General features: G+C 36.7%; 1 protein-coding gene across 5 annotated transcripts in view; it reads right to left on the reverse strand.

Moving 5' to 3' along the window:
* LOC129775129 (probable G-protein coupled receptor CG31760) overlaps nt 1-21,340 on the reverse strand; it is a 189,699-nt gene that overhangs the window by 89,659 nt on the left and 78,700 nt on the right. For all 5 annotated transcript variants that reach the window (XM_055779434.1, XM_055779433.1, XM_055779432.1 and 2 more), the window contains exon 2: nt 15,231-15,515. In XM_055779434.1, coding sequence (XP_055635409.1) covers nt 15,231-15,497 — 267 coding nt within the window. In that variant the 5' untranslated portion in view covers nt 15,498-15,515. The remainder of the gene's footprint in view (nt 1-15,230; nt 15,516-21,340) is intronic.

The following is a 21,340-nucleotide window of genomic DNA, read 5'->3' on the forward strand; positions in this document are numbered from 1 at the left end:
GAAATAAACTGAAATGATATTACTTAAATACAATACGGTATCTCGGAAGATCGTTGACTGAAGTGAATTAAAAAAATAAATTGATGAGATTTTCGGTTATCTAATAGTTTTCTGAAAATCAGTCGGGTTGTTTGATTACAAAATAACATTTTTGTACAAAATTATTTCTCAGATAAATGACGACTTCGCCAAATCAATGGCATTAATTTTGAAAACAGAATAATACAAACACTCTTCGAATTACGTTTTACGCTACGGAACGAAAAGCGCAATTACTTCAAAGCAAACATTGGGAAACTGAATGCTCACTTTATAGACCCACCTCAACAGCTGATACGCCTGCGGTTTCTTCGAGAGAAAGGTTAGAGTATGTTTATTTAGGACAAGAACACTACTCGATAAGTTATATCCACCGGAACCGCAAAGATACAAAAGGAACAGTCAAACTTTGCTATAATTCAGGATTAAATGAACCAGAACCACATATATAACCATCCTCAATCAACACATTGCATCATCGGGAATAATTCACTCTGTCTCGAATCTACTAAAATATTGCAATCTAAGAGTGTTTAGTCAGAATTTACCGAAAATAAATCGTCCAGGAAGTCCAGCATTCGAACCAGAAGCTGTGCTTTTTCCGGCACCATCCAAGCTGACACAAACGTACCCAACTTACACTAGGAGTTTTTCAGTTATGAAATACGAAATAATTTGCGTCATTTCGCAAAACTGTAAAAGGATTATAAAGTTGAAGGCTGGATGTAAAAGTTTTAATTGGACTTTGCCGCCAGCATTTGCGAAATGAGTGACAAAGTTTGCACTTTCCGTCCAGAGATTAATTTTCGAAACGAATAGCGCCTGTCGCACAAGATTAATTCGTATGCAAGAATATTTTCCGCTTCTGTCGTCAGCCAGGCAAGTGATGGTAACGTACACCTTAGCAGCTGAAAAGTTGCCTGTGTTTTTCTCTGTAAAAGTTAATACTTCTAGGAAATTATTAATCGCATCATTTGCCGTGATGATTTTTTTTCCTTCATTATACAATCATTCCATGCCAAACTGATATAATGGTTCTCAGATTATCGTCAAAAGTGGTAATTTTGTTCTTTACCGCAAAACATTAGACCCTTTTTTCATTTTTTCATTAGGGTGAACATTTCCATTTTAGGGTGGTCCGAAAAATCTATTTTTTCCCCTTTTTAGCAAAAACGACTTTTTCCAAAAATTCATTTAAGTACTTTTTAAGTACTGAACCGATTTCGATGATCAACATATCAAATTGAAGGTCATGAACTTTTTTGATATTTTTTTGAAATATTATACTCGCAACTGGTTTTTATAATTATTGATTATTTTTGTTTTTTATAGTTTTCATGATCTTGGGACCAAGGGCGATATATTTTCTTATATTTCTTTCTTGAAAGCTGAGGTTTTTTACATAACATATCCTAAAATCAGGGAGGCGTCATTTTTTTGTTCTTGAGTTATGATTAATTCAAAATTAACCGATGGTCCGAAAAACCAGTTTTTACCCCTTTTTCCCAACACAAAAGTTCATAACTTTTGAACTACTGGGCCGATTGAGATGATCGATATATCAAATTAAAGCAAATGAGTTATTCTTGTTTAGAAAAATATTATACTTGGGAACAACTGGAATTTTGTTTTCGTTATTATTGGTTGTGATTGTTTTTCATAGTTTACATGGTTTAGAGACCTAGAGCACCATATTTTTTATATTTTTTTCTCAAAAGCTGAGTTTTTCGTTTATGGGTTATGATTTTTCAATGTAAGCATATTTTCAGTTTTCGTTCAATATTACTATGCGACTATGCTTCATCTATGCAACTACAATCCAATTTTTACGCAAGTGTGGTACTTCAAATAAGACCAACTCATTGGCTTCAAATTGGTATATCGATCATCTGAATCGGCCCAGTAGTTCAAAAGTTATGAATTTTGGAAGGAGGTCATTTTTGGAAAATAGGGGAAAAATGATTTTTTGTACCATCGGTTAACTTTGAAAAATCATAACTCAAGAACAAAAAATAACGTCTCTCTGAGTTTTAGATATGTTATGTAAAAAAAAATCTCAGCTTTCGAGAAAAAATATAAAGAAATATAGCGCCCTTGGTCCTGAGACCATGTAAACTATGAAAAACGAAAACAATCAATAGTTACAAAACCAAAATTCATTTTCTTCGCAAGTATTGCATTTTTTAGTAAGCTATACTAGCTGATTGGCTTCAATTTGATATGTTGATCATCGGAATTGGTTCCGTAGTTCAAAAGTAGTGAATTTTTGAAAAAATATTATTTTCGGAAAAAAAGGGGAAAAATCGATTTTTTGGACCACTCTAAAATGGAAATGGTCGCCCAAATGAAAAAATTGAAAAATGCGGTTATAATGTGTTGCGGTAAAGAACAAAACTACCGCTTTTCACGGAAATCTGAGAACCACTTTATCGGTTTGACTCGGAATGGCTGTATAGTGACTTTCAACACTTTTGGATGGTTCGTCACTTTCACTTCCATTTTTGGAAGAATATCGGGAGAACTCGTGATCTTTGCGTGAGCGGAATGGATATTACCACTACGCCAGATCGCCTCCACTTTGCCGTGATGACTTCACGGCTGTAAGTAGCGTTCATTATTTGGTACACCATATAGATCGATAACATTAATCCATCCTTAATTCTTAACCCGTATGATGTATCATTCAAGTTTTATCACAACACGACTGGTATAATGTATTATACTAAAATTGTAGTAAAATGATAGAATTATTCTAAAAAAATAATTAAGTTTGACAGTGGAGAATTGAAGGTTATATTGAACTTTGTGATCATGAAGATTTTTAATTTATTTTTAATTTATCTTAATTGATAAATTTATTAATTTGACAGAACTGATTTACCGTAGTTAAAAATACACGAGGTTTTTTTTGTTATACCATGTGCTTTTTATCTTTTTTATATGTTCTTTTTCAGATTGAGTTCATCTGGTAATTTCTGTACCTCCGCAAAAGTTTAAAACTGAATATAAAAAAACTATATGAACTGAATTTCCTCCGTTTTATTTTACTCCTTCAAATCTCTCAGAAATGAACTTGAGACTATACGCTTATTCTTCCACTAAATTGAAGCAATTTCCGAGAAGGTGTCTGGAGTTACTACCATCTAAGGAAATCAACAACCACATTTGATTTGGTTATGGTTTTTTTCCACGCGACATGCATTCGTAAATAAGTAAGGGAGAGGGGGCACATTCGGACACTATTTTTTCCTTGATTTTTAATATTTTTTGTAAACTTAAAAAAACTCGAATTCATCCTGGTTGTCATTTGGACATCAATGTATCATATGAACGTGTTAGAGGTGTGCGTTGATGCGATTACGAATGGTTTATTCGATGTTTTGAAAATTGCCTTTTTGTCCGAATGTGTCCCATGTGTGGGGCAGTTCCGGACAGTCCCAGGGCACTCTTGGACAACAAAAAAAAAATTATGTTCATTAACAATTTCGTCCGTTTCCTCTTGTTTCCAGCATATTCTGCATTTTTCTGTTTATCAGTATTTTTCAGAAAGGAAACTGCTTGCTATGAGAGTCAGTAAAAAAAACGTGATTTTGCTTTCTTCCGTTTTCGAGTGGAGGTTTTCCGCGGTGAAGTTTTTGGAAAAGGTTCAACATTTTCCGGGGACAAAGTTGCCAAAGTAAAATCTATCTGTGCTGTAAACGCAATTTTTTGCAGCATTGTTGTATTATCCGATGAGTCAGTTGCTACCTCCGCTGCAGTAGATGAAATCATTTGAGCATTCAAAATCCTTGTCCGAAAAAACCTTTATTGAGCATGGATAGCAACCTGTCATTTTGAATCCAGCTAGGATGTTACTCAGATTGAAAGAAGCATAGCTCTTCCCATCTCATCTTCGTTGATGCTGGTTCTATCGATTTTCTTTTTGTAGTTTCGAACCATCATTAGGTCTGAGAATCAGGCCAAATTGATGTTTGTTAGTAAACAACAATCAGACACAAATTTTATTGAGGTATTAAACAGTGTCCGAATGTGCCCCACCACCATCAGAAGACAAATTATAATTTTATATTATAAATAGAACTTTATTTCCCCGTTGTATGCACGTTTTTTCATTTCATATTAGTTACTAACTGAGGTGGTGTACTTAAAGTTCTAAATCGTTCACAAAGGAAATAGGGAAATACTTACAACTTCAAGCTCAAAAGTTTCGAAACGTGTATGAAAAAGGGCACTGTGTTGTTTTCGTAAGTAATAAACAACCAGGAGATGTCAAACCATATGACAGCTGTTGGTGGAAGGGCTGTTCACTTACTTATATTTTTAATTTGGTTGAAAATTGTACCACTTAATTTTTACAAGCGTTGTCCGAAACTGCCCCCCTTTCCCCTACTTTGATGATAATTCGCAAAGGCCGGAATAGTTTCATTTGCAAAAGAGTTCAATTAACGGAATCGAATCACTTACATCCCTTTCCTTCTGAGCCCCTCAATTAGAAAAGTTACAAGATGAAGAAGTCAGGGGGTTCAAAAAAAAATGTTGTACCGTCATAGTTATCTGAAACAAAAAAAAAATCAACCAGATTATGAATCAGTAAAGATGGCACTATCGCATGAACCTCGAAAAGTCAAAATCATGTTTTTTGACAAAATGCCTATAATACACAATAGCAATATTACAGAGACACGCACAGTCTGTAAGCATACGAGCTGCGATTTTGCGCGCGAGTACAGGAGAGTTAAAAATAGTAAAATTTAAAAAATTATTTTTCTATTGGTTCTTTCGAGAGAGAGAGAGAGAGAGAGAGAGAGAGAGAGAGAGAGAGAGAGAGAGAGATGCATACAGATTGTATTAATACAAATTCGACATAAATTGGTTCAGTAGAACTTGAGATATCGTGTACATCGTACGCAGATTTTCGAAAAGTCCTTTTTAGAATATATTCTTGAATGCCTAAATTTAAGAAATATGATGAATAATTTTGCCCCTAAAAAAATAAAATCAGCGATGTCGACGAGGTGGATGCATTTGAGGAACGTATTTAGTATGTGTTACTAAACTTTCCTGTTCAACTATGATACATGGAATGAATTCAGGGTTGTTTCGAATGTTAGGTGTACTTAGCACGGTGGCACGTCTCGCAAAAAAATATTCTTTGGCGTCGACAGCGCTCATTAGGATTACTTGGCTTGTCGCCGGCCGTTCTTGACATTATCGAAAAAAGATAAATTATTAAGTTTAACTAAATTCATCCTTAGTTGTCTTAAGTACTAAATAATGAAGGTCCCGCCTCATTCCCCTACATAGGTTTGAGTTGGTCGATTATGATTTAATCTTCAGATATGACATCTCCTCTTTGGGATATCGGACTTTCACTCAGCTTCATCCATTCAACAGTTTCTTGTGCTTGTAAGAAATACACAACAAATCTTTCAGTGTTATCAAGTTAAATAAAGACACGTTTGCTGTCCCGTTAAACCATCCCCTAGCATTTTCTGAGCTCACTGAAACATGATTGCCAAATTTCTCAGACAAACTGTTCTGATTCCCGGATTAATCAAACATTTGACCCATTGGATGAATTTCAGCTGGTAGCCTTTCCGTTCATTTTGACGGTTGTCTGCTTGATCCTTCAGAAATCGCTCATGGGCCTTCTTTACTTGACAACATTCGCTCTCTCGATTGTCAACCAAACCTCAATCATAGCTGTGCTCGTGGAGCACATTGGATTTCCATTATCCACAATTAGCGACTTCATCATATGTCCCACGATTTTATTTTAGTCTTATCAAGGCCCTAGATTAATGAAGGAGAGGTGTGATTACTGCTAACTGCTACTTGCCTAATTATTTTCTAGCTTTTGGTACCGTTCTGAATCATATTTCGGAAAGCATCATATTTCGGACACTTTATAATAATATCTTGAAATGCTCAATGCCATGATGATATAACCGTGAAATCAATATCACAATTGATTCTTTAGATTATTCCCTTGGTTTCACTATCTTTTTATATTAGATTTACTTTTAAATTATAACATAATAGACAAAAATCTAACAGCACTACTCATTATTGTTTGTTTTTGACGTTCGCTTAGCGCGAGCAGGTAGAATATAACTGTTTATTAATAGTTCAATTTCTCTCGTGTTTCATCCCTGATCATCATCGTTATCAGTTAACTGTTATTGCTTGGTAAGTGTTTCACAGTTGATTATAAAACATAATGAAGTATATTGTAATTTTTCTTCAAAAAATTATAAAATCAAATGTCCGAAATTTGATTCGAATTCTTTTCCTACGATTCATATTTCGGACAATTGAAATTGGTGTTACTACAATGTGTGTTTTCAGGTTTATTATGAATGCGAAGCGTAAATACAACAAGGACAAAGTTGAAGATGCTTTGGATGCCATTCGAGCAGGTTCATCTATCCGTACTGCTGCAACTCAAAATCCAAATCCTCAGAATCAGTGTTGGCCAACATGCAAAGCGGATGTGGACGGATGGAAGCGGATGGATGAGAGCGCATTTGAGATATATAAATATATACTAGTGATATTGTAACTAATATCAATAAACATCATAGTAATAGAATATATTTTTTGAGGGACGAACGAAACAGATGAAAATCAAAACAGGCTCTACTGCGGTTAAGAGGGGACCCCGGTCATGAAAGTCGACAAATCGAATTTTCTTTTTTTTTTGTATTTTCGGGAAGCTTATGCCCTTAGAAAATTTGTGCTAAAACGATTTTTCGATATTCGATTTTGTTGGAATGTTACAGTCAAAAGTATGAGATCACCTTAAGGGATATAGTATTGTTAAGCGAATTATTGAACGCGATCTCCAAACCATGTTTTGTCAGCTGGTGATATCGATATCTCAGGAATTATTTTGGATTTTTTTCGAAGTTTCAAAAACCCCTATGTAACGCTTTAGGTGTTGTCCTGAAGTTTCAGAATATTCAATAGGAATAGGAAATTCGTTCTGCGACCCACCATTCAGAACCGATACCACCATCAAGGTACCGATTATTCGTTCACTCAAAAAATGGAAAAAAAAAACATCTTCAAATATACATTAAACAATAACCAAAATACCCGAACACTTCATTTTTCTCGTGTTTGATCATTTTATTGCATTAGTAATTGTACAGAAATACAAGTTGAGTTTAAACCACAAAAAAACGCTATGCAAACAGAGTGTCCGAAGTTTGAATTCACTCTGTCCGAAATTTGATTTTTTTTCGTAAATAGTGTCCGAAATTTGATTCTTATTCGCTTCAATTGAAAAAAAAATTCAATAATTGTTGAGAATAACGCGCTTCGAAAATAAAAATTATAAATGAAAATTTATAGAGATGAAATGGATATCCGGTAATTATCCAGCATCCGACCAATATTTGCTATCCGGCCGAATACCGGAAATTAGAAAAAATCAATAATCTCTCACTAACACAAGACTAATCATTTTTTTAAAATTAAATTAATACCAACTCATAACCCATTATTTTTTATATTTTCTGCAATTAACACTACTACTACTACTACTACACCACTACTTTCCTGAAAAAAATAAGACACTTTGGAAAAAAATTGATTTTTTTTGTTATTATTGATTGTATTTGTTTTTTTTTTAAGTTTTCTCGGTTAAAAATAGGGGTCGCTGTATTCTTTTATATATTTTCCTGAAAGCTGAGGTTTTTTACATAACATATCCTCAAATCAGAGAGGTGTTTTTTTCGTTCTTAAGTTATGATTTTTCTAAGTTAACCAATGGTACGAAAAAACAATTTTTCCCCTTATTTCTATTACAATAATTCATAACTTTTGAACTACTGGACCGATTCAGATGATCGACATATCAAATTGAAGCGTATGAGTTACTTTACTTTGAAAAAAAAATATTACTTTTGCGGAAAAATTGGATTTCCGTTTTTGTAGTTATTGATTTTCATAGTTTTCTCGGTTAAAGATTTTTTACATAATATATCCGAAAATCAGAGAGGTGTTATTTTTCGTTTTTGAGTTATTATTTAGCAAATTTAACATGTTTTAAGTCTTCGTTCAATATTTTTTGCAGAAAACTTGATACTCTATTAAGGGATATTCGTTCTATAAGGAAAATTCAATCATTTTAATGTAAAAATATGTTGTTTTGTGTTGTTTATTACGCCCTACAATGTAATCCTTTATTTGCTTCATGCACACATGCCGTTTCTCCCAGTTTCGTATTCGCAAATAAAGAGTAGAGGGCATTCCTTCCATTTTTCCATTCGCATAACCAGCGCACTTTGGCAACCACATTTGGTGGTTCCAGAGAGGAATACTCTTCAAATCCGCCTAAGTCAGGAACGACAATTCCCAAATAACAAAGTAATTTCGAATGCAAATTAATCGCTGAAAGCAATCAAAATACTCTGGAGTCGCTTTTTACACGGGGGATAAGGTGCCGCGCAAACAAAAACCGCTTGATAGAAAACAGAGTAAATTTCAAAATCCGTGTAAATATCTAACAAACAGTGAATTATTAGTTTAAAATTCAAACTATATTCTAACAATTCATTAACTGTTTTTTTTTGCATTATGTTTAAGGACTGATTGCCGCAGTACTGATTTGTTGATTGCGGCACCTTCTTTCTCACTTTAACCGAACGTAAATCGCCCCACAGATTTTCCAAACCACTTTAATTTCGCATTCAATTTATGAAACACTTCCGTTCGCTCTTAGTAATTCAATCTTGTCTATTCCATCTCTATTTATGTACTCATTCCTCTTGTGTTTTTATTTACAATGTGTTTTGTTGTGTCTGTGTATTGTCAACAAGGCATGTTTCATCTCCTGTCTATGGTCTCGTACAGTGGGTGAGGTGTGTAAAAATAGTAAGTATTAATTATGTGTTTTTATTTTCTAGGTGTATGGTGAGTGCATCTTGTATGTGAGTATTTACATCTTTACATATTTTATTAATTTCATTTCAGGTTTTTTATTGTAAGTGTTGAACACATGCTACAATCATGATATCTGTTCCTCCTTTTATTTCTCAGCTTTTAATCAGTGATTCAATACAAACTTATTTCGTAAAAAAATTGAATCAATTAGCACATTAAATTTTTACGCGGTCGATACATGCTGCGTAAAATAAACCACGTAAATTTCGAAATCCCCGTCAATTCCAAAATCCGCGTAAAAAAACCACGTAATATCTTCAATTCGCGTGAAAATAAACCACGTGGAAAAAGCCGCGTTAAACTAACCGCGGAAAAAACGCGTAAAAAGCGACTTCAGCGTAATTGTTTACCTCTCAGCAATTCCAAATGAAATCGTCCTAAAAATGCAGATTTTAAAAACATGTATTTTTGATTCCAATGAAAGTGTGTATTCCGTTTGAGTTGGAGGAAATATTATTTTTTCACAGCAATTGGGAATTTTTTTGACTCGAGCGTAACTTTTGAAAAGGGCGTATCGATTTTAGTAAGAGAAATCTTTGATAATTTATATCTCAAAAACTATGAGTCGTACCGAAATAGTGTCTTAGAAAGAGTTATATAGTATTGATGGTTGCATATGAAAAAAATGTACATTGAGAAAAAAAGTTAGTACTCTTTTTTTTATTTACAAAATAAAAATTCAATTTGCAATATCCAAAATACATATTTTTTAATTTTTTTTTATTTTTTCATACAAAATAGAAGTCATGCAGAAAATTTAAAAAATGGGCCCATGATGGTAAAACTATTTTTGAAGAACTTTGTGGACCATCGAATTTTTAAGAATATTCGAAATTTTTTTAAATATCTCGAGAATGGCTACATTTTAAAGGAGATTGATAATAATCTTTTTTGTTTTAAATCACATCAGGATTCATAATTTGTGATTAAAAATGACTGCTAACATACAAAAACTCGAAGTTTCGAAAATTCCTAAAAAATCGATGTTCCATAAAGTTCGTCAAAAATAGTTTTACCATCTTGGGCCCATTTTTTATATTTTCTACATGACTTCTATTTTATATGAAAAAATTGAAAAAAATATAAAAAAAATACATATTTTTTGATATCCCAAATTAAAATTTTATTTGTAAATAAAAAAAGGGTACTAATTTTTCTTCTCAGTGTATATTTTTTTCAAATTAAGCCAAAAATACTCTATAACTTATTCTAACATACTATTTCGGTACGACTCATATTTTTTGAGATATAAGTTATCAAAGATTTCTCTTACTCAAATCGATACGCCCTTTTCAAAAGTTACGCTAGAGTCAAAAAATGAACCATGATGATGTATTTGGAAAAGTTGTTGGAAATTATAAGCAAATTCATAAAATTTCATGAACATGACGGTATAACACGACAAACATATATATTTTTTTTATTTAAATCGTTTATTTTTACAGGCTCAGTTACATAGGTTTAAAGGAGCCGAACTACTTACTGTATTGTAACTAGTATATATACATTTTTCCTTAATTCTAATGTTAATAATATAGGAAACCGATCACTCGCGGTCGACTCGAGTTTAGAAGGGTGACATATTTTTTTCAGGAAAAGGAGGGGATATGAGGATCTGTTGACAATGATCACACTCACACTTTCAATCACACTCATCACACTCAATTCTTAAACCTATCTTATATCTAATATGCATTTACATTTCATCTTATTCTTAAGAAGGGATCCGATCTCTCACAAAGGAAAAGGAAAAAGAAAAACTAAGGGTATAAGGACAATCACACACGAAGATCGATAGCTTTAAGGAATACATATATTTGGGACATGTAATCAAGGTCTAACCGAGCCAACACGTCTCTCACCGGCATCATGGGCTGCCTTCCTCGGGCCCGAAGGGTGACTACTAAATTCGATCTGGCGACAAGATACAGCTCGCACGACCAAACAACGTGCTCGATGTCGTGGTAACCTTGGCCACAAACACAAAGATTGTTGTCGGCAAGATTAATACGAAAGAGTAGCGCATCTAACGAACAGTGTTTGGACATGAGTCGGGAGAAGGTGCGAATAAAGTCCCGACTCAAGTCCAGATTTTTGAACCATGGTTTGAGGCTAACCTTAGGGATAATCGAGTGGAGCCACCGGCCCAATTCATCTTCGTTCCATTTGCGTTGCCAGTTAACTATGGTATTTTTGCGGACTAAAGAATAAAATTCATTGAAGGCGATTTGACGCTGATAAATATCGCCTTCAATTGCACCTACCTTTGCTAATGAGTCAGCCCTCTCATTACCCAGAATTGAGCAATGTGAAGGGACCCAGACAAAGGTAATGACATAACAGCGTCTGGATAAAGCACTCAAAATTTCTCGTATTCTCTCAAGGAAGTACGGCGAGTGCTTTTCCGGCCTCACTGAACGGATAGCTTCGACAGAGCTAAGACTATCCGTTACAATGTAATAGTGTTCAACAGGTCGTGAGGCGACGCTGTCCAGCGCCCAATGAATTGCTGCCAATTTAGCAATATAAACTGAGCAAGGATTCTGAAGACTGTGTGAGGTGCTAAAAAATTCGTTGAACACTCCAAATCCTGTGGACTCATTCATAGAGGACCCATCAGTAAAGTACATATTATCACAATTGATATACCCATACTTTGCATCGAAGATCGTTGGAACGATCCTCGATCGAAGATAATCTGATGTTCCATGGATATCCTGCTTCATGGACAGATCAAAATGCACAGAGGAATTGATGTAGTCAGGAAAACAAACACGGTTGGGAATATACGAAGAAGGATCAACCTGCATGGAGATGAATTCATGATATGGACTCATGAACCCAGATTGAAAATTTAGCTCGATCAGCTGTTCAAAATTTCCGATCACCAATGGGTTCATAACCTTACACCGGATGAGGAACCGAAGAGATAATAAATTGAAGCGATCTTTTAGTGGGAGTACGCCTGCCAAAACCTCGAGACTCATGGTATGCGTTGAGGGCATACATCCCAACGCAATACGGAGACAAAGATACTGAATTCGCTCGAGTTTAATGAGGTGTGTTTTGGCAGCTGATTGAAAACAGAAACTGCCATACTCCATCACTGAGAGAATAGTTGTTCGATACAACATTATAAGATCTTCGGGATGGGCTCCCCACCAGGTGCCGGTAATTGTACGGAGAAAGTTTATTCTTTGTTGACATTTTTTACTCAGATACCTAGTATGGGCCCCCAAGTACATTTAGAGTCGAACCAGACCCCAAAATACTTGAATGACATAGCATGAGTGATCGGTTTACCCAAAAGTTGAAGCTTTGGTTTTGCTGGTTTATGCTTCCTAGAAAAAACCAACATCTCTGTTTTCTCCGTGGAGAATTCGATCCCTAGCCCAATGGCCCAGGTTGAAAAATTGTTCAAAGTATCTTGTAAGGGTCCTTGCAGGTCGGATTCGTTTGATCCTACGACAGACACCACTCCATCATTTGCAAGTTGTCTTAGGCTGCAATTTTGTGTAAGGCAATTGTCAATGTCGCTTACGTAGAAGTTGTACAAAAGGGGGCTTAAACATGAGCCCTGGGGGAGTCCCATGTAAGAGACCCGACTTACTGCCGAATCTCCGTGAGAAAAGTTCAAATGTTTCTCACAAAGCAAGTTATATAACATATTATTCAATAGAGGCGGCAGACCCCGAGATTGTAATTTGTCCGACAAAACCTCTATTGAAACAGAATCAAAGGCCCCCTTTATGTCCAAGAATACTGAAGCCATTTGTTTTTTTTTCGGCGTAAGCCATTTGAATTTCTGAAGAAAGCAACGCAAGACAATCATTCGTCCCCTTGCCCCTGCGGAACCCATATTGTGTATCTGAGAGTAGGCCATTCGTTTCAACCCATCGATCAAGGCGAAACAAGATCATTTTCTCCAACAATTTCCGTATACAAGACAGCATTGCTATTGGGCTTTACGAATTGAAGTCGGACGCGGGTTTTCCTGGTTTTTGAATAGCTATAACTCGTACTTGTCTCCAATCATCTGGAACAATGTTATGCTCCAGAAATCGATTGAATAAGATCAACAAGCGATGTTTCGCCACATCAGGGAGATTTTTCAGCAAGTTGAACTTAGTTCTATCCGATCCCGGAGCAGAATTGTTACATGAAAGGAGAGCAAGAGAGAATTCTACCATCGAAAACTCGGAATCAAGATCGCACCTATCTTGTGGTATATCTCGAATAATTCTTTGCACTGGAGCGGAATCGGGACAAACCTTTCGTGCAAAATTAAAAATCCATCGATGTGAATATTCATCGCTTTCATTGGATGAAGAGCGATTTCTCATGTTTCGAGCCACTTTCCATAATTTTTTCATTGACGTTTCTCGTGACAAACCTCCCACGAAATTTCGCCAATAAGCACGTTTTTTCCCTTTGATCAAGTTTTTAAATTGATTTTCAAGGTCCAAATACGTTTGAAAATTCTCAATGGTTCCACGTTTCCGAAAAGCTTTAAATGCATTCGATATATCTCCATAAAGCTTGGAACACTGGCTATCCCACCATGGATTGGGAGGCCTTCGACGAATAGTGGAACCTGGGATGGGTTTCGTTTGAGCGCGAACCGCGCTGTCATAGATCAAACGAGAAATGAAGTTATACTCCTCCAATGGAGGCAAACGACAAACATATTAAAAGGGATTATTTACTATAAAAAAGACAATAAATTAGAATTTTTTTTAAAAATATTTCGAGAATGGCTACATTTAGAAGGAGATTGTTAATAACCTTTTTTATTTTAAATCTCATCAGGATTCATAATTTGTGGCTAAAAATGATTGTTAACATACAAAAATTCAAAGTTTTGAAAATTCCTAAAAATTCGATGTTCCACAAAGTTCGTCAAAGATAGTTTTACCATCTTGGGCCCATTTTTTAAATTTTCTGCATGACTTCTATTTTGTATGAAAAAATTAAAAAAAAATTAAAAAGTATGTATCTTGGATATTGCAAATTGAATTTTTATTTTTGTAAATAAAAAAAGAATACTATTTTTTTTCTTAGTGTACATTTTTTTCATATTCAACCATCAATACTCTATAACTCTTTCGCAGACACTATTTCGGTACGACTCATACTTTTTGAGATATAAATTATCAAAGATTTCTCTTACTAAAATCGATACGCCCTTTTCAAAAGTTACGCTTGAGTCAAAAAATTCCCAATTGCTGTGGAAAACTCATATTTCTTCTAACCCAAACGGAATACACACTTTCATTCGAATCAAAAATACTCATGTTTTGTCATTTGTCGATTTCATTTGGAATTACTCCTCTTCTAGAATATGTGAGCAGTCGTCCAAACTGATGATTTGTCGAAGATATCAGTTCGAATTATTCAAATCCTAAGTCCCAAACGGAAATTCCCTTGAATACGATACGCGCGATTTCTGTTTTTGTTTATTATTTTCAACATTTTGCAAATTCATTATGCCTGCATTTCCCTCTACTCATCCATTCATCCATCAAGTGGAGGTCGTTTTTGTTAGATACCAGATGGTTCCTAACATCCATTCCAAGAAACGCCCACAGTTTTTCAATAGGAATTATGTCGGGAGAATTTGTAACCATGTGCGAACTTTATGTGCCTTGTGCTTTGGGACATTGTCTTGATAAAACTTGAATTCTCGATTGAAACCCCTTTGGTGGCACTTTGCCTCATATTTTCGTTCAGGATCTTCAAGCTATTATAATCCAATACACCATCACCAACCAACCTTTTAGAAATTTTTCGTTTCTTTCACATAAAGAAATTTCCCTAAAATTCCGGAAGAAACGCATTTTTTAATCTTTCAAAAGCAGGCCCCTCCCTAATTAGTATTTTGTTGACCGATGCCTATAGCCAAACTCGGAAAAACTCTTCCATCACGATGGTGCTAATCATGCCCATCAATACACATTCGACCACATGATCCATTGTCAGAATTCACATACGGAATCAGAGTTTGACTGCGGAAGATACCAAAAAAAAAGTGCAGAGGTTTTTGATTCGATTAATGCTGAACACATAAAGACAGCATTACACAGCTTTCTGATCCAGAAGGGACGCCTGTTTGAAGTAGATAATCTGTGTTCACGAGCATGTTGGATTGAACATGTGTAATTTGAGAAACATGCAGAACAGAAATGGCTGACGGCCATTTATAGTTGCGATCATCATATACATTGAACTTAGTTGTTACTTACCATGTCCGCTTTGTTCGCTCCGAAAGGGGAGCCGCTCATAGTTGCCACAGCGCCCGGATTGTTTGCCTCTAGTCCAGCTACTCGTCCCATGCTACTACTGATGCTGGAGCCGCCGCCGCCATTATTGCTAGTGCTTCCATCGTTTGTTCTTAAACCATTTAGTTGTGCAGAACTGACGCAGCAATATTGCACTAACCAACTTAAAGTAAGCGCGATTCTCCATCTCCATGCTATGGCTAACCAGGGCCATAATGGGATTTTACACATTGCGACCAATCATGTGACCTAAAGTTGTTAGGAGCAGAAGAGAAAGACAGATGAGAAATTAGTTATGAATTGGCGAACTTTCTATGGTAAGATGATTTTTGCATATCTTTCAATTAGAACATATTGAATATATTTGCTGCCATGTTGCAACTCTTCATAATACCATTAGTTGTTGCAATATATCTGTTTCGGTTACACCAAAAAATTCCTGTCCTTTCGCCAATTTGTATTTTTGTGAAGTTGATTTCACGCAAGCAGAGATTGACAGAGCTCGTGGCCCAACTTTGACTAAATACTCTGTAGTCTCTGTTTTGCGAAAACAACTGCGGAATAACAATCCATCACGTTGAGGGCTGTACCCTCATTGTTCACTCCGCCGACAAAATCAATCTTCACGGCAAAGCCAGAGACAGCTTTCTCGGAAAATCTCAAATCAGGTGTATTTCTTGGCGATGGGATCTCGAAATTGCTTTCCCATTCAACATTATCTGGCATGAGATAGAATCTGTTCATCTGCGAAAAGCGCCAATCGGGGGGTGAAAATAAAAAAAATGCGAGGAAAGTATTCGCAGCATTCGGAGAATTCCCCGCAAAAAAGATGTCTTCCCGGCGCGGGACGAAAAACTGTGTGGTTGCCTCTTGTCCGTCTCGACCGGAAGGATGCTTGCTTCGAGCGAGGTTATCCATGTTTTGAATTTACTCCACCCACAGTGACATCGTCCAGCAGATCGTGGGTTGGAAAAGAATGCCATCACATACAACCACTGGCCCACTGATTCACCCAGACATGAATTGTTGACGATGGCAGCTTTCGTACAGCTTCCGATAGCTTTCGTCGAATCCTTGAACTTTGAATCTAAGCAATTGAAAAAAGGTTGGGGTGTACGAAATCAGTGAAGTCGAAAGTTGAAAACAATTTTTGCCAAATGAGGATGGGATACGATATTAAGCATTCAGCGAGCGGCTCAGTATGGATGAGAAGTTTAGATTTCAGATTGGCTGTCGTACGGATCAAGTTTTTGGCAAGTTTGACCCAATCGAACAGATTCTAAAATGTGGGTCCCAATTTCGCACATTCATTTTTATTCCATTTGAAAGTGACATCAAAAGTAGCAGAGAAATTTCACGCCCCGCGAAACTTTAATCATTTCTTTGATGAGTTTTTCCTTTGCTAGACATTTTTCCAAGCATTGGGTTCATTCATCATTGTGAATGTCACGTTCATGTTATGTATTGTTACGATAAATAGAAGAATATTTTAGAATAAATAGAACATAAACAACATAGAAGTTCGTGGGTCGTTTGAAAAGACCGTGCAATTTCATAGAGATGGCACTACAGGCGCGTATTAATATTTGGCTCCCTCGGGTTACTATTTTTCTCCACTTATACACCCAAAATTGATTTAAAGCTCATGTTTTGTCATTAAATGAGACATAACATAACATAAAATGTCATGACTCCCAAATACTGGTTAGCATTTGTATAATATACATGGTAATGCAATATAAGATTAATACGAGCGAGCTAAACAAAAGATAAATAAGCTTTCCGCATACTTTGTCACATGCATGACTCTGACCGAGATATATATGGATGCTTCAATTGCCAAATCGATTAACTCCATTAAACAAGATGTTGAGAAAAATGATAAATTATTATATGTTTTATAATTATTTATTATTCAATTGCTAAAAAGTTTTGTCATTTGGTGGTGTTAATACTTATTATTAAAGAAATTCATTAGGGGCAATTAGGGGCTAATCAGGTTTGATTAAAATTAAATAATATTCAGAAAATAGAGTTAATCGATTCACGATCGATTCAATCGAACTCGTAGTGAACTAAAATTTTGTTTAGAATTCCTTCCAAACTGCACGCTGCATTTTGCACGCCGAATGCCGAAGTAGTGCTAGTCGAAGCGAAGCGACTGAGAGGAGAGTCGATTTTCATTTTCGAAGATTCCGGTCCCTGCGCATCAGTAATACTTTCTTTTCTCGTAACTTCATTATTGACAAGTAGTATGACAGTAATTATTTAAATCTTATGTTTTGAAGTAATCCGATTCGATGAACACAAACGGTACTTTGTCCTGTTTGGAAAGTTATCACGTGGCTCATCGCCTCACTCGAAGTAGAACCCTAAGTTAATGGGTTGGAATTAAAGGGTGTGTCACATCAAATTGCATCACGGAAAAAACGCTGTAGAAATTTGCCCAGTAGACCGATCCTTTTGAAAATTTTAGACAGTAAAATAAAAACTATTAAACAACTTTTGGCATTTTCTTTTTATTCATACTTCGAGCCCAAGCCCGTATGCTCGCACCTTCCTCTTTACCCCGTCCATAAGGTTCTGTACAACGTCAGGTTGTAGTTTTTTTTGAACAGAAATCCATTTATTCTTGAAGTCCGCCTCCGATTTGACAACTTTTGGGTTCTTCCGGAGGGCTTGCTTCATAATCGCCCAATATTTCTCTATTGGGCGAAGCTCCGGCGCGTTGGGCGGGTTCATTTCCTTTGGCACGAAGGTGACCCCGTTGGCTTCGTACCACTCCAACGTCCTTTGAATAGTGGCACGAAGCGAGATCCGGCCAGAAGATGGTCGGGCCCTCGTGCTGCTTCAATAGTGATAGTAAGCGCTTCTGTAGGCACTCCTTAAGGTAAACCTGCCCGTTTACCGTGCCGATCATCACGAAGGGGGCGCTCCGCTTTCCGCAAGAGCAGATCGCTTGCCACACCATGTACTTTTTGGCAAACTTGGATAGTTTCTGCTTGCGAATCTCCTCCGGAACGCTGAATTTGTCCTCTGCGGAGAAGAACAACAGGCCCGGCAGCTGACGAAAGTCCGTTTTGACGTAGGTTTCGTCGTCCATTACCAGGCAATGCGGCTTCGTCAGCATTTCGGTGTACAGCTTCCGGGCTCGCGTCTTCCCCACCATGTTTTGCCTTTCGTCGCGGTTAGGAGCCTTCTGAACCTTGTATGTGCGCAGGCTCTCCCGCTGCTTGGTCCGCTGGACGAATGAACTTGACAAATTCAGCTTATTGGCGACATCCCGGACCGAACTTCTCGGATCACGTCTAAACTGCTTAACTACGCGCTTGTGATCTTTTTCACTGACGGAGCATCCATTTTTGCCGCTCTTCACCTTCCGGTCGATGGTTAGGTTCTCGAAGTATCGTTTTAGTACTCTGCTGACCGTGGATTTGACGATTCCCAGCATCTAACCGATGTCCCGATGTGACAACTCCGGATTCTCGAAATGAGTGCACAGGATTAATTCACGACGCTCTTTTTCGTTCGACGATATTTTTCCAAATTTACGAAAAATTGACAGTGAAGCATGGCCAACGTGATCTATACACTCTTATCTGATTATAAGCGAAAGCTGAAGATATAATTCCTAAAAATTAAATTTTTACAGCGTTTTTTCCGTGATGCAATTTGATGTGACACACCCTTTATTATCGTTTAAGTCGTTTCATATTTCAAGTCATTTTTAGCATAACTGCTACCATATACAATTCCACACTTACACTTGTGCTAAATATTTCACAGTGCATGATCGGTCATTGATATGGAATTTCACGAAGCAACCAACATTAACGTTCCAGATTTAAAATTCATTTGCACGTATCACTCACCTCACCTGCAATAACAAAATGCCCCTGACTTACATGTATTTGCAATGCCGACTTCCCTCAGGCAGCTTGATTTTGATGCCTCTGTTAGGGAACACATTTCGATGGGAGCAAAAGTTCCCCCTACTTTCATGTGAAGAGGTTTTCAATAAGAGTGCTACAGAAGTTTTTTTTTGAATAAAACGAAAACGGTTTTGAATATCAACGAAATTCTTTATTCATGTGAGAGTACATTTAATGTCATTATGTATGGAACTCGATTTCTTTTGCATGGCCACCACGGGCACGCTTGCAGAAGTCCATTGGCGATCTAACGCAAAACGTAAACGATCGGTGAGACATCTGAATTTTGTTTTTGAACTAAGAAAATGATGCAAATGTAACCTAAAACTCAAAAACAAATCACGTATATTTTACTTCCGGGCTTTCTAAGGTAGTTCTCACATGCAGGAATCGTGCATTTCTCTACTTGTGTTTGATTGTGCTCTCGAATTTCCTTCTTTAATACAACCGTTGTCAACATTTTTATAGTTTTCACTACTGAAAGAGGTAAATAAATACCATGTCATATATAAAATTGCGCAGAACTAAATTTCTTACAAACTCATCGCAATCAAATAATCTTTTATGATTATAACATTGTAATTTATGGAAAGAACTACAAACCTTCCATAAGCTCACATGGCAAAATTTAAAACCATCATCACTTTCACCGCAGCGCCGCCTAGGTGTAGATTTATACGTTAGATCGCCAATACGCTGAACCTAATTTTCGACGGTTTTCAAGAATAAATCGGCCGATACTGCTGCAATTTCACGTTCGATATTCGTACGAAGTTCATCAATCGTCGCTGGCTTGTTGGAATAGACCATAGACTTGACTTAGCCCCACAGAAAATAGTCTAACGGCGCTGGCTTGTTGGCATAGACCATAGACTTGACGTAGCCCCACATAAAATAGCCCAACGACGTCCGTAATTTTTTCGTAATTTTTTCGGGATGCATTGGTTACTCATGGAGTACGTGTGGATTGGTGCCTGACCAATAACGCATATTTTGCTTATTGACGAAGCCGTTTAGCTAGAAATGAGTCTCATCGCTGAAGATGTTTTTTCGATAAAAATCCGGATCATTTTCAAGTTGTTGCTCAGCCAAATTCACGAACATACGACGCTTCTGATGATCAAGCGGCTTCAGTTCTTGCGTCAATTTGATCTTGTAAGAATGTAGGCCAAGATCTTTTCGCAAAATTCGCCGCAACGACGTCACAGAGATGCCCAACGCTCGAGAATGACGTGTGAGAGTCTGATTTGGGTCTTCCTCAATTAATGCGCAAGCGGCAGCAATATTCTCGACACTACAGGCACTTATTTGTCTCACTGGAACGGGAACATTTTGTACTTTACCTGTGGATTCGTTTTTTCGCACTAGACGCTCAATTGTTGATCTGGTAGGACGATTATGACGTCCATAAATTGGACGTAGCGCTCTAAAAGTTGAGGCCATTGACTCCGAATTTCGGTAGTAAATATGAATTATCTCCACTCGTTGTTGGGTCGTATATCTTTCCATTATGAAATGGTAAACCTTACTGAAGAGAAATGTCAAGTGAGCAGAAAAACATATGGCGTCGTTTGCTGTCCCTATCGGTCTATTTTAATTTTCATTTGTTCATAAAATTAGTTACAATCATCTGTTTTAAGTCAAAGTGCGCCGTTTTGTTCGATGACTTGTTCCCAACGAGATGCCAACTTCATAATACCCCTGTTATAGAAGCTCGCTTCCTTATTGGCAAAAAACCTCGGATAGCCAATTTTCACAGGCCTCTTTTATGGCTAACTTCTGACTACCTAGCTCGTTCGCCATGGACAAAAACAGGTGGTAGTCACTTGGTGCAAGGTCCGGACTAAAGGGTGTGTCACATCAAATTGCATCAAGGAAAAAACGCTGTAGAAATTCGCCCAGTAGACCGATCCTTTTGAAAATTTTAGACAGTAAAACAAAAACTATTAAACAACTTTTGGCATTTTCTTTTTATTCATACTTCGAGCCCAAGCCCGTATGCTCGCAACTTCCTCTTTACCCCGTCCATAAGGTTCTGTACAACGTCAGGTTGTAGTTTTTTTTTTAACAGAAATTCATTTTCTCTTGAAGTCCACCTCCGATTTGACAACTTTTGGGTTCTTCCGGAGGGCTTGCTTCATA

Source organism: Toxorhynchites rutilus, chromosome 3, assembly GCF_029784135.1.
Source record: "Toxorhynchites rutilus septentrionalis strain SRP chromosome 3, ASM2978413v1, whole genome shotgun sequence".
NCBI classification, from domain to species: Eukaryota; Metazoa; Arthropoda; class Insecta; order Diptera; family Culicidae; genus Toxorhynchites; species Toxorhynchites rutilus.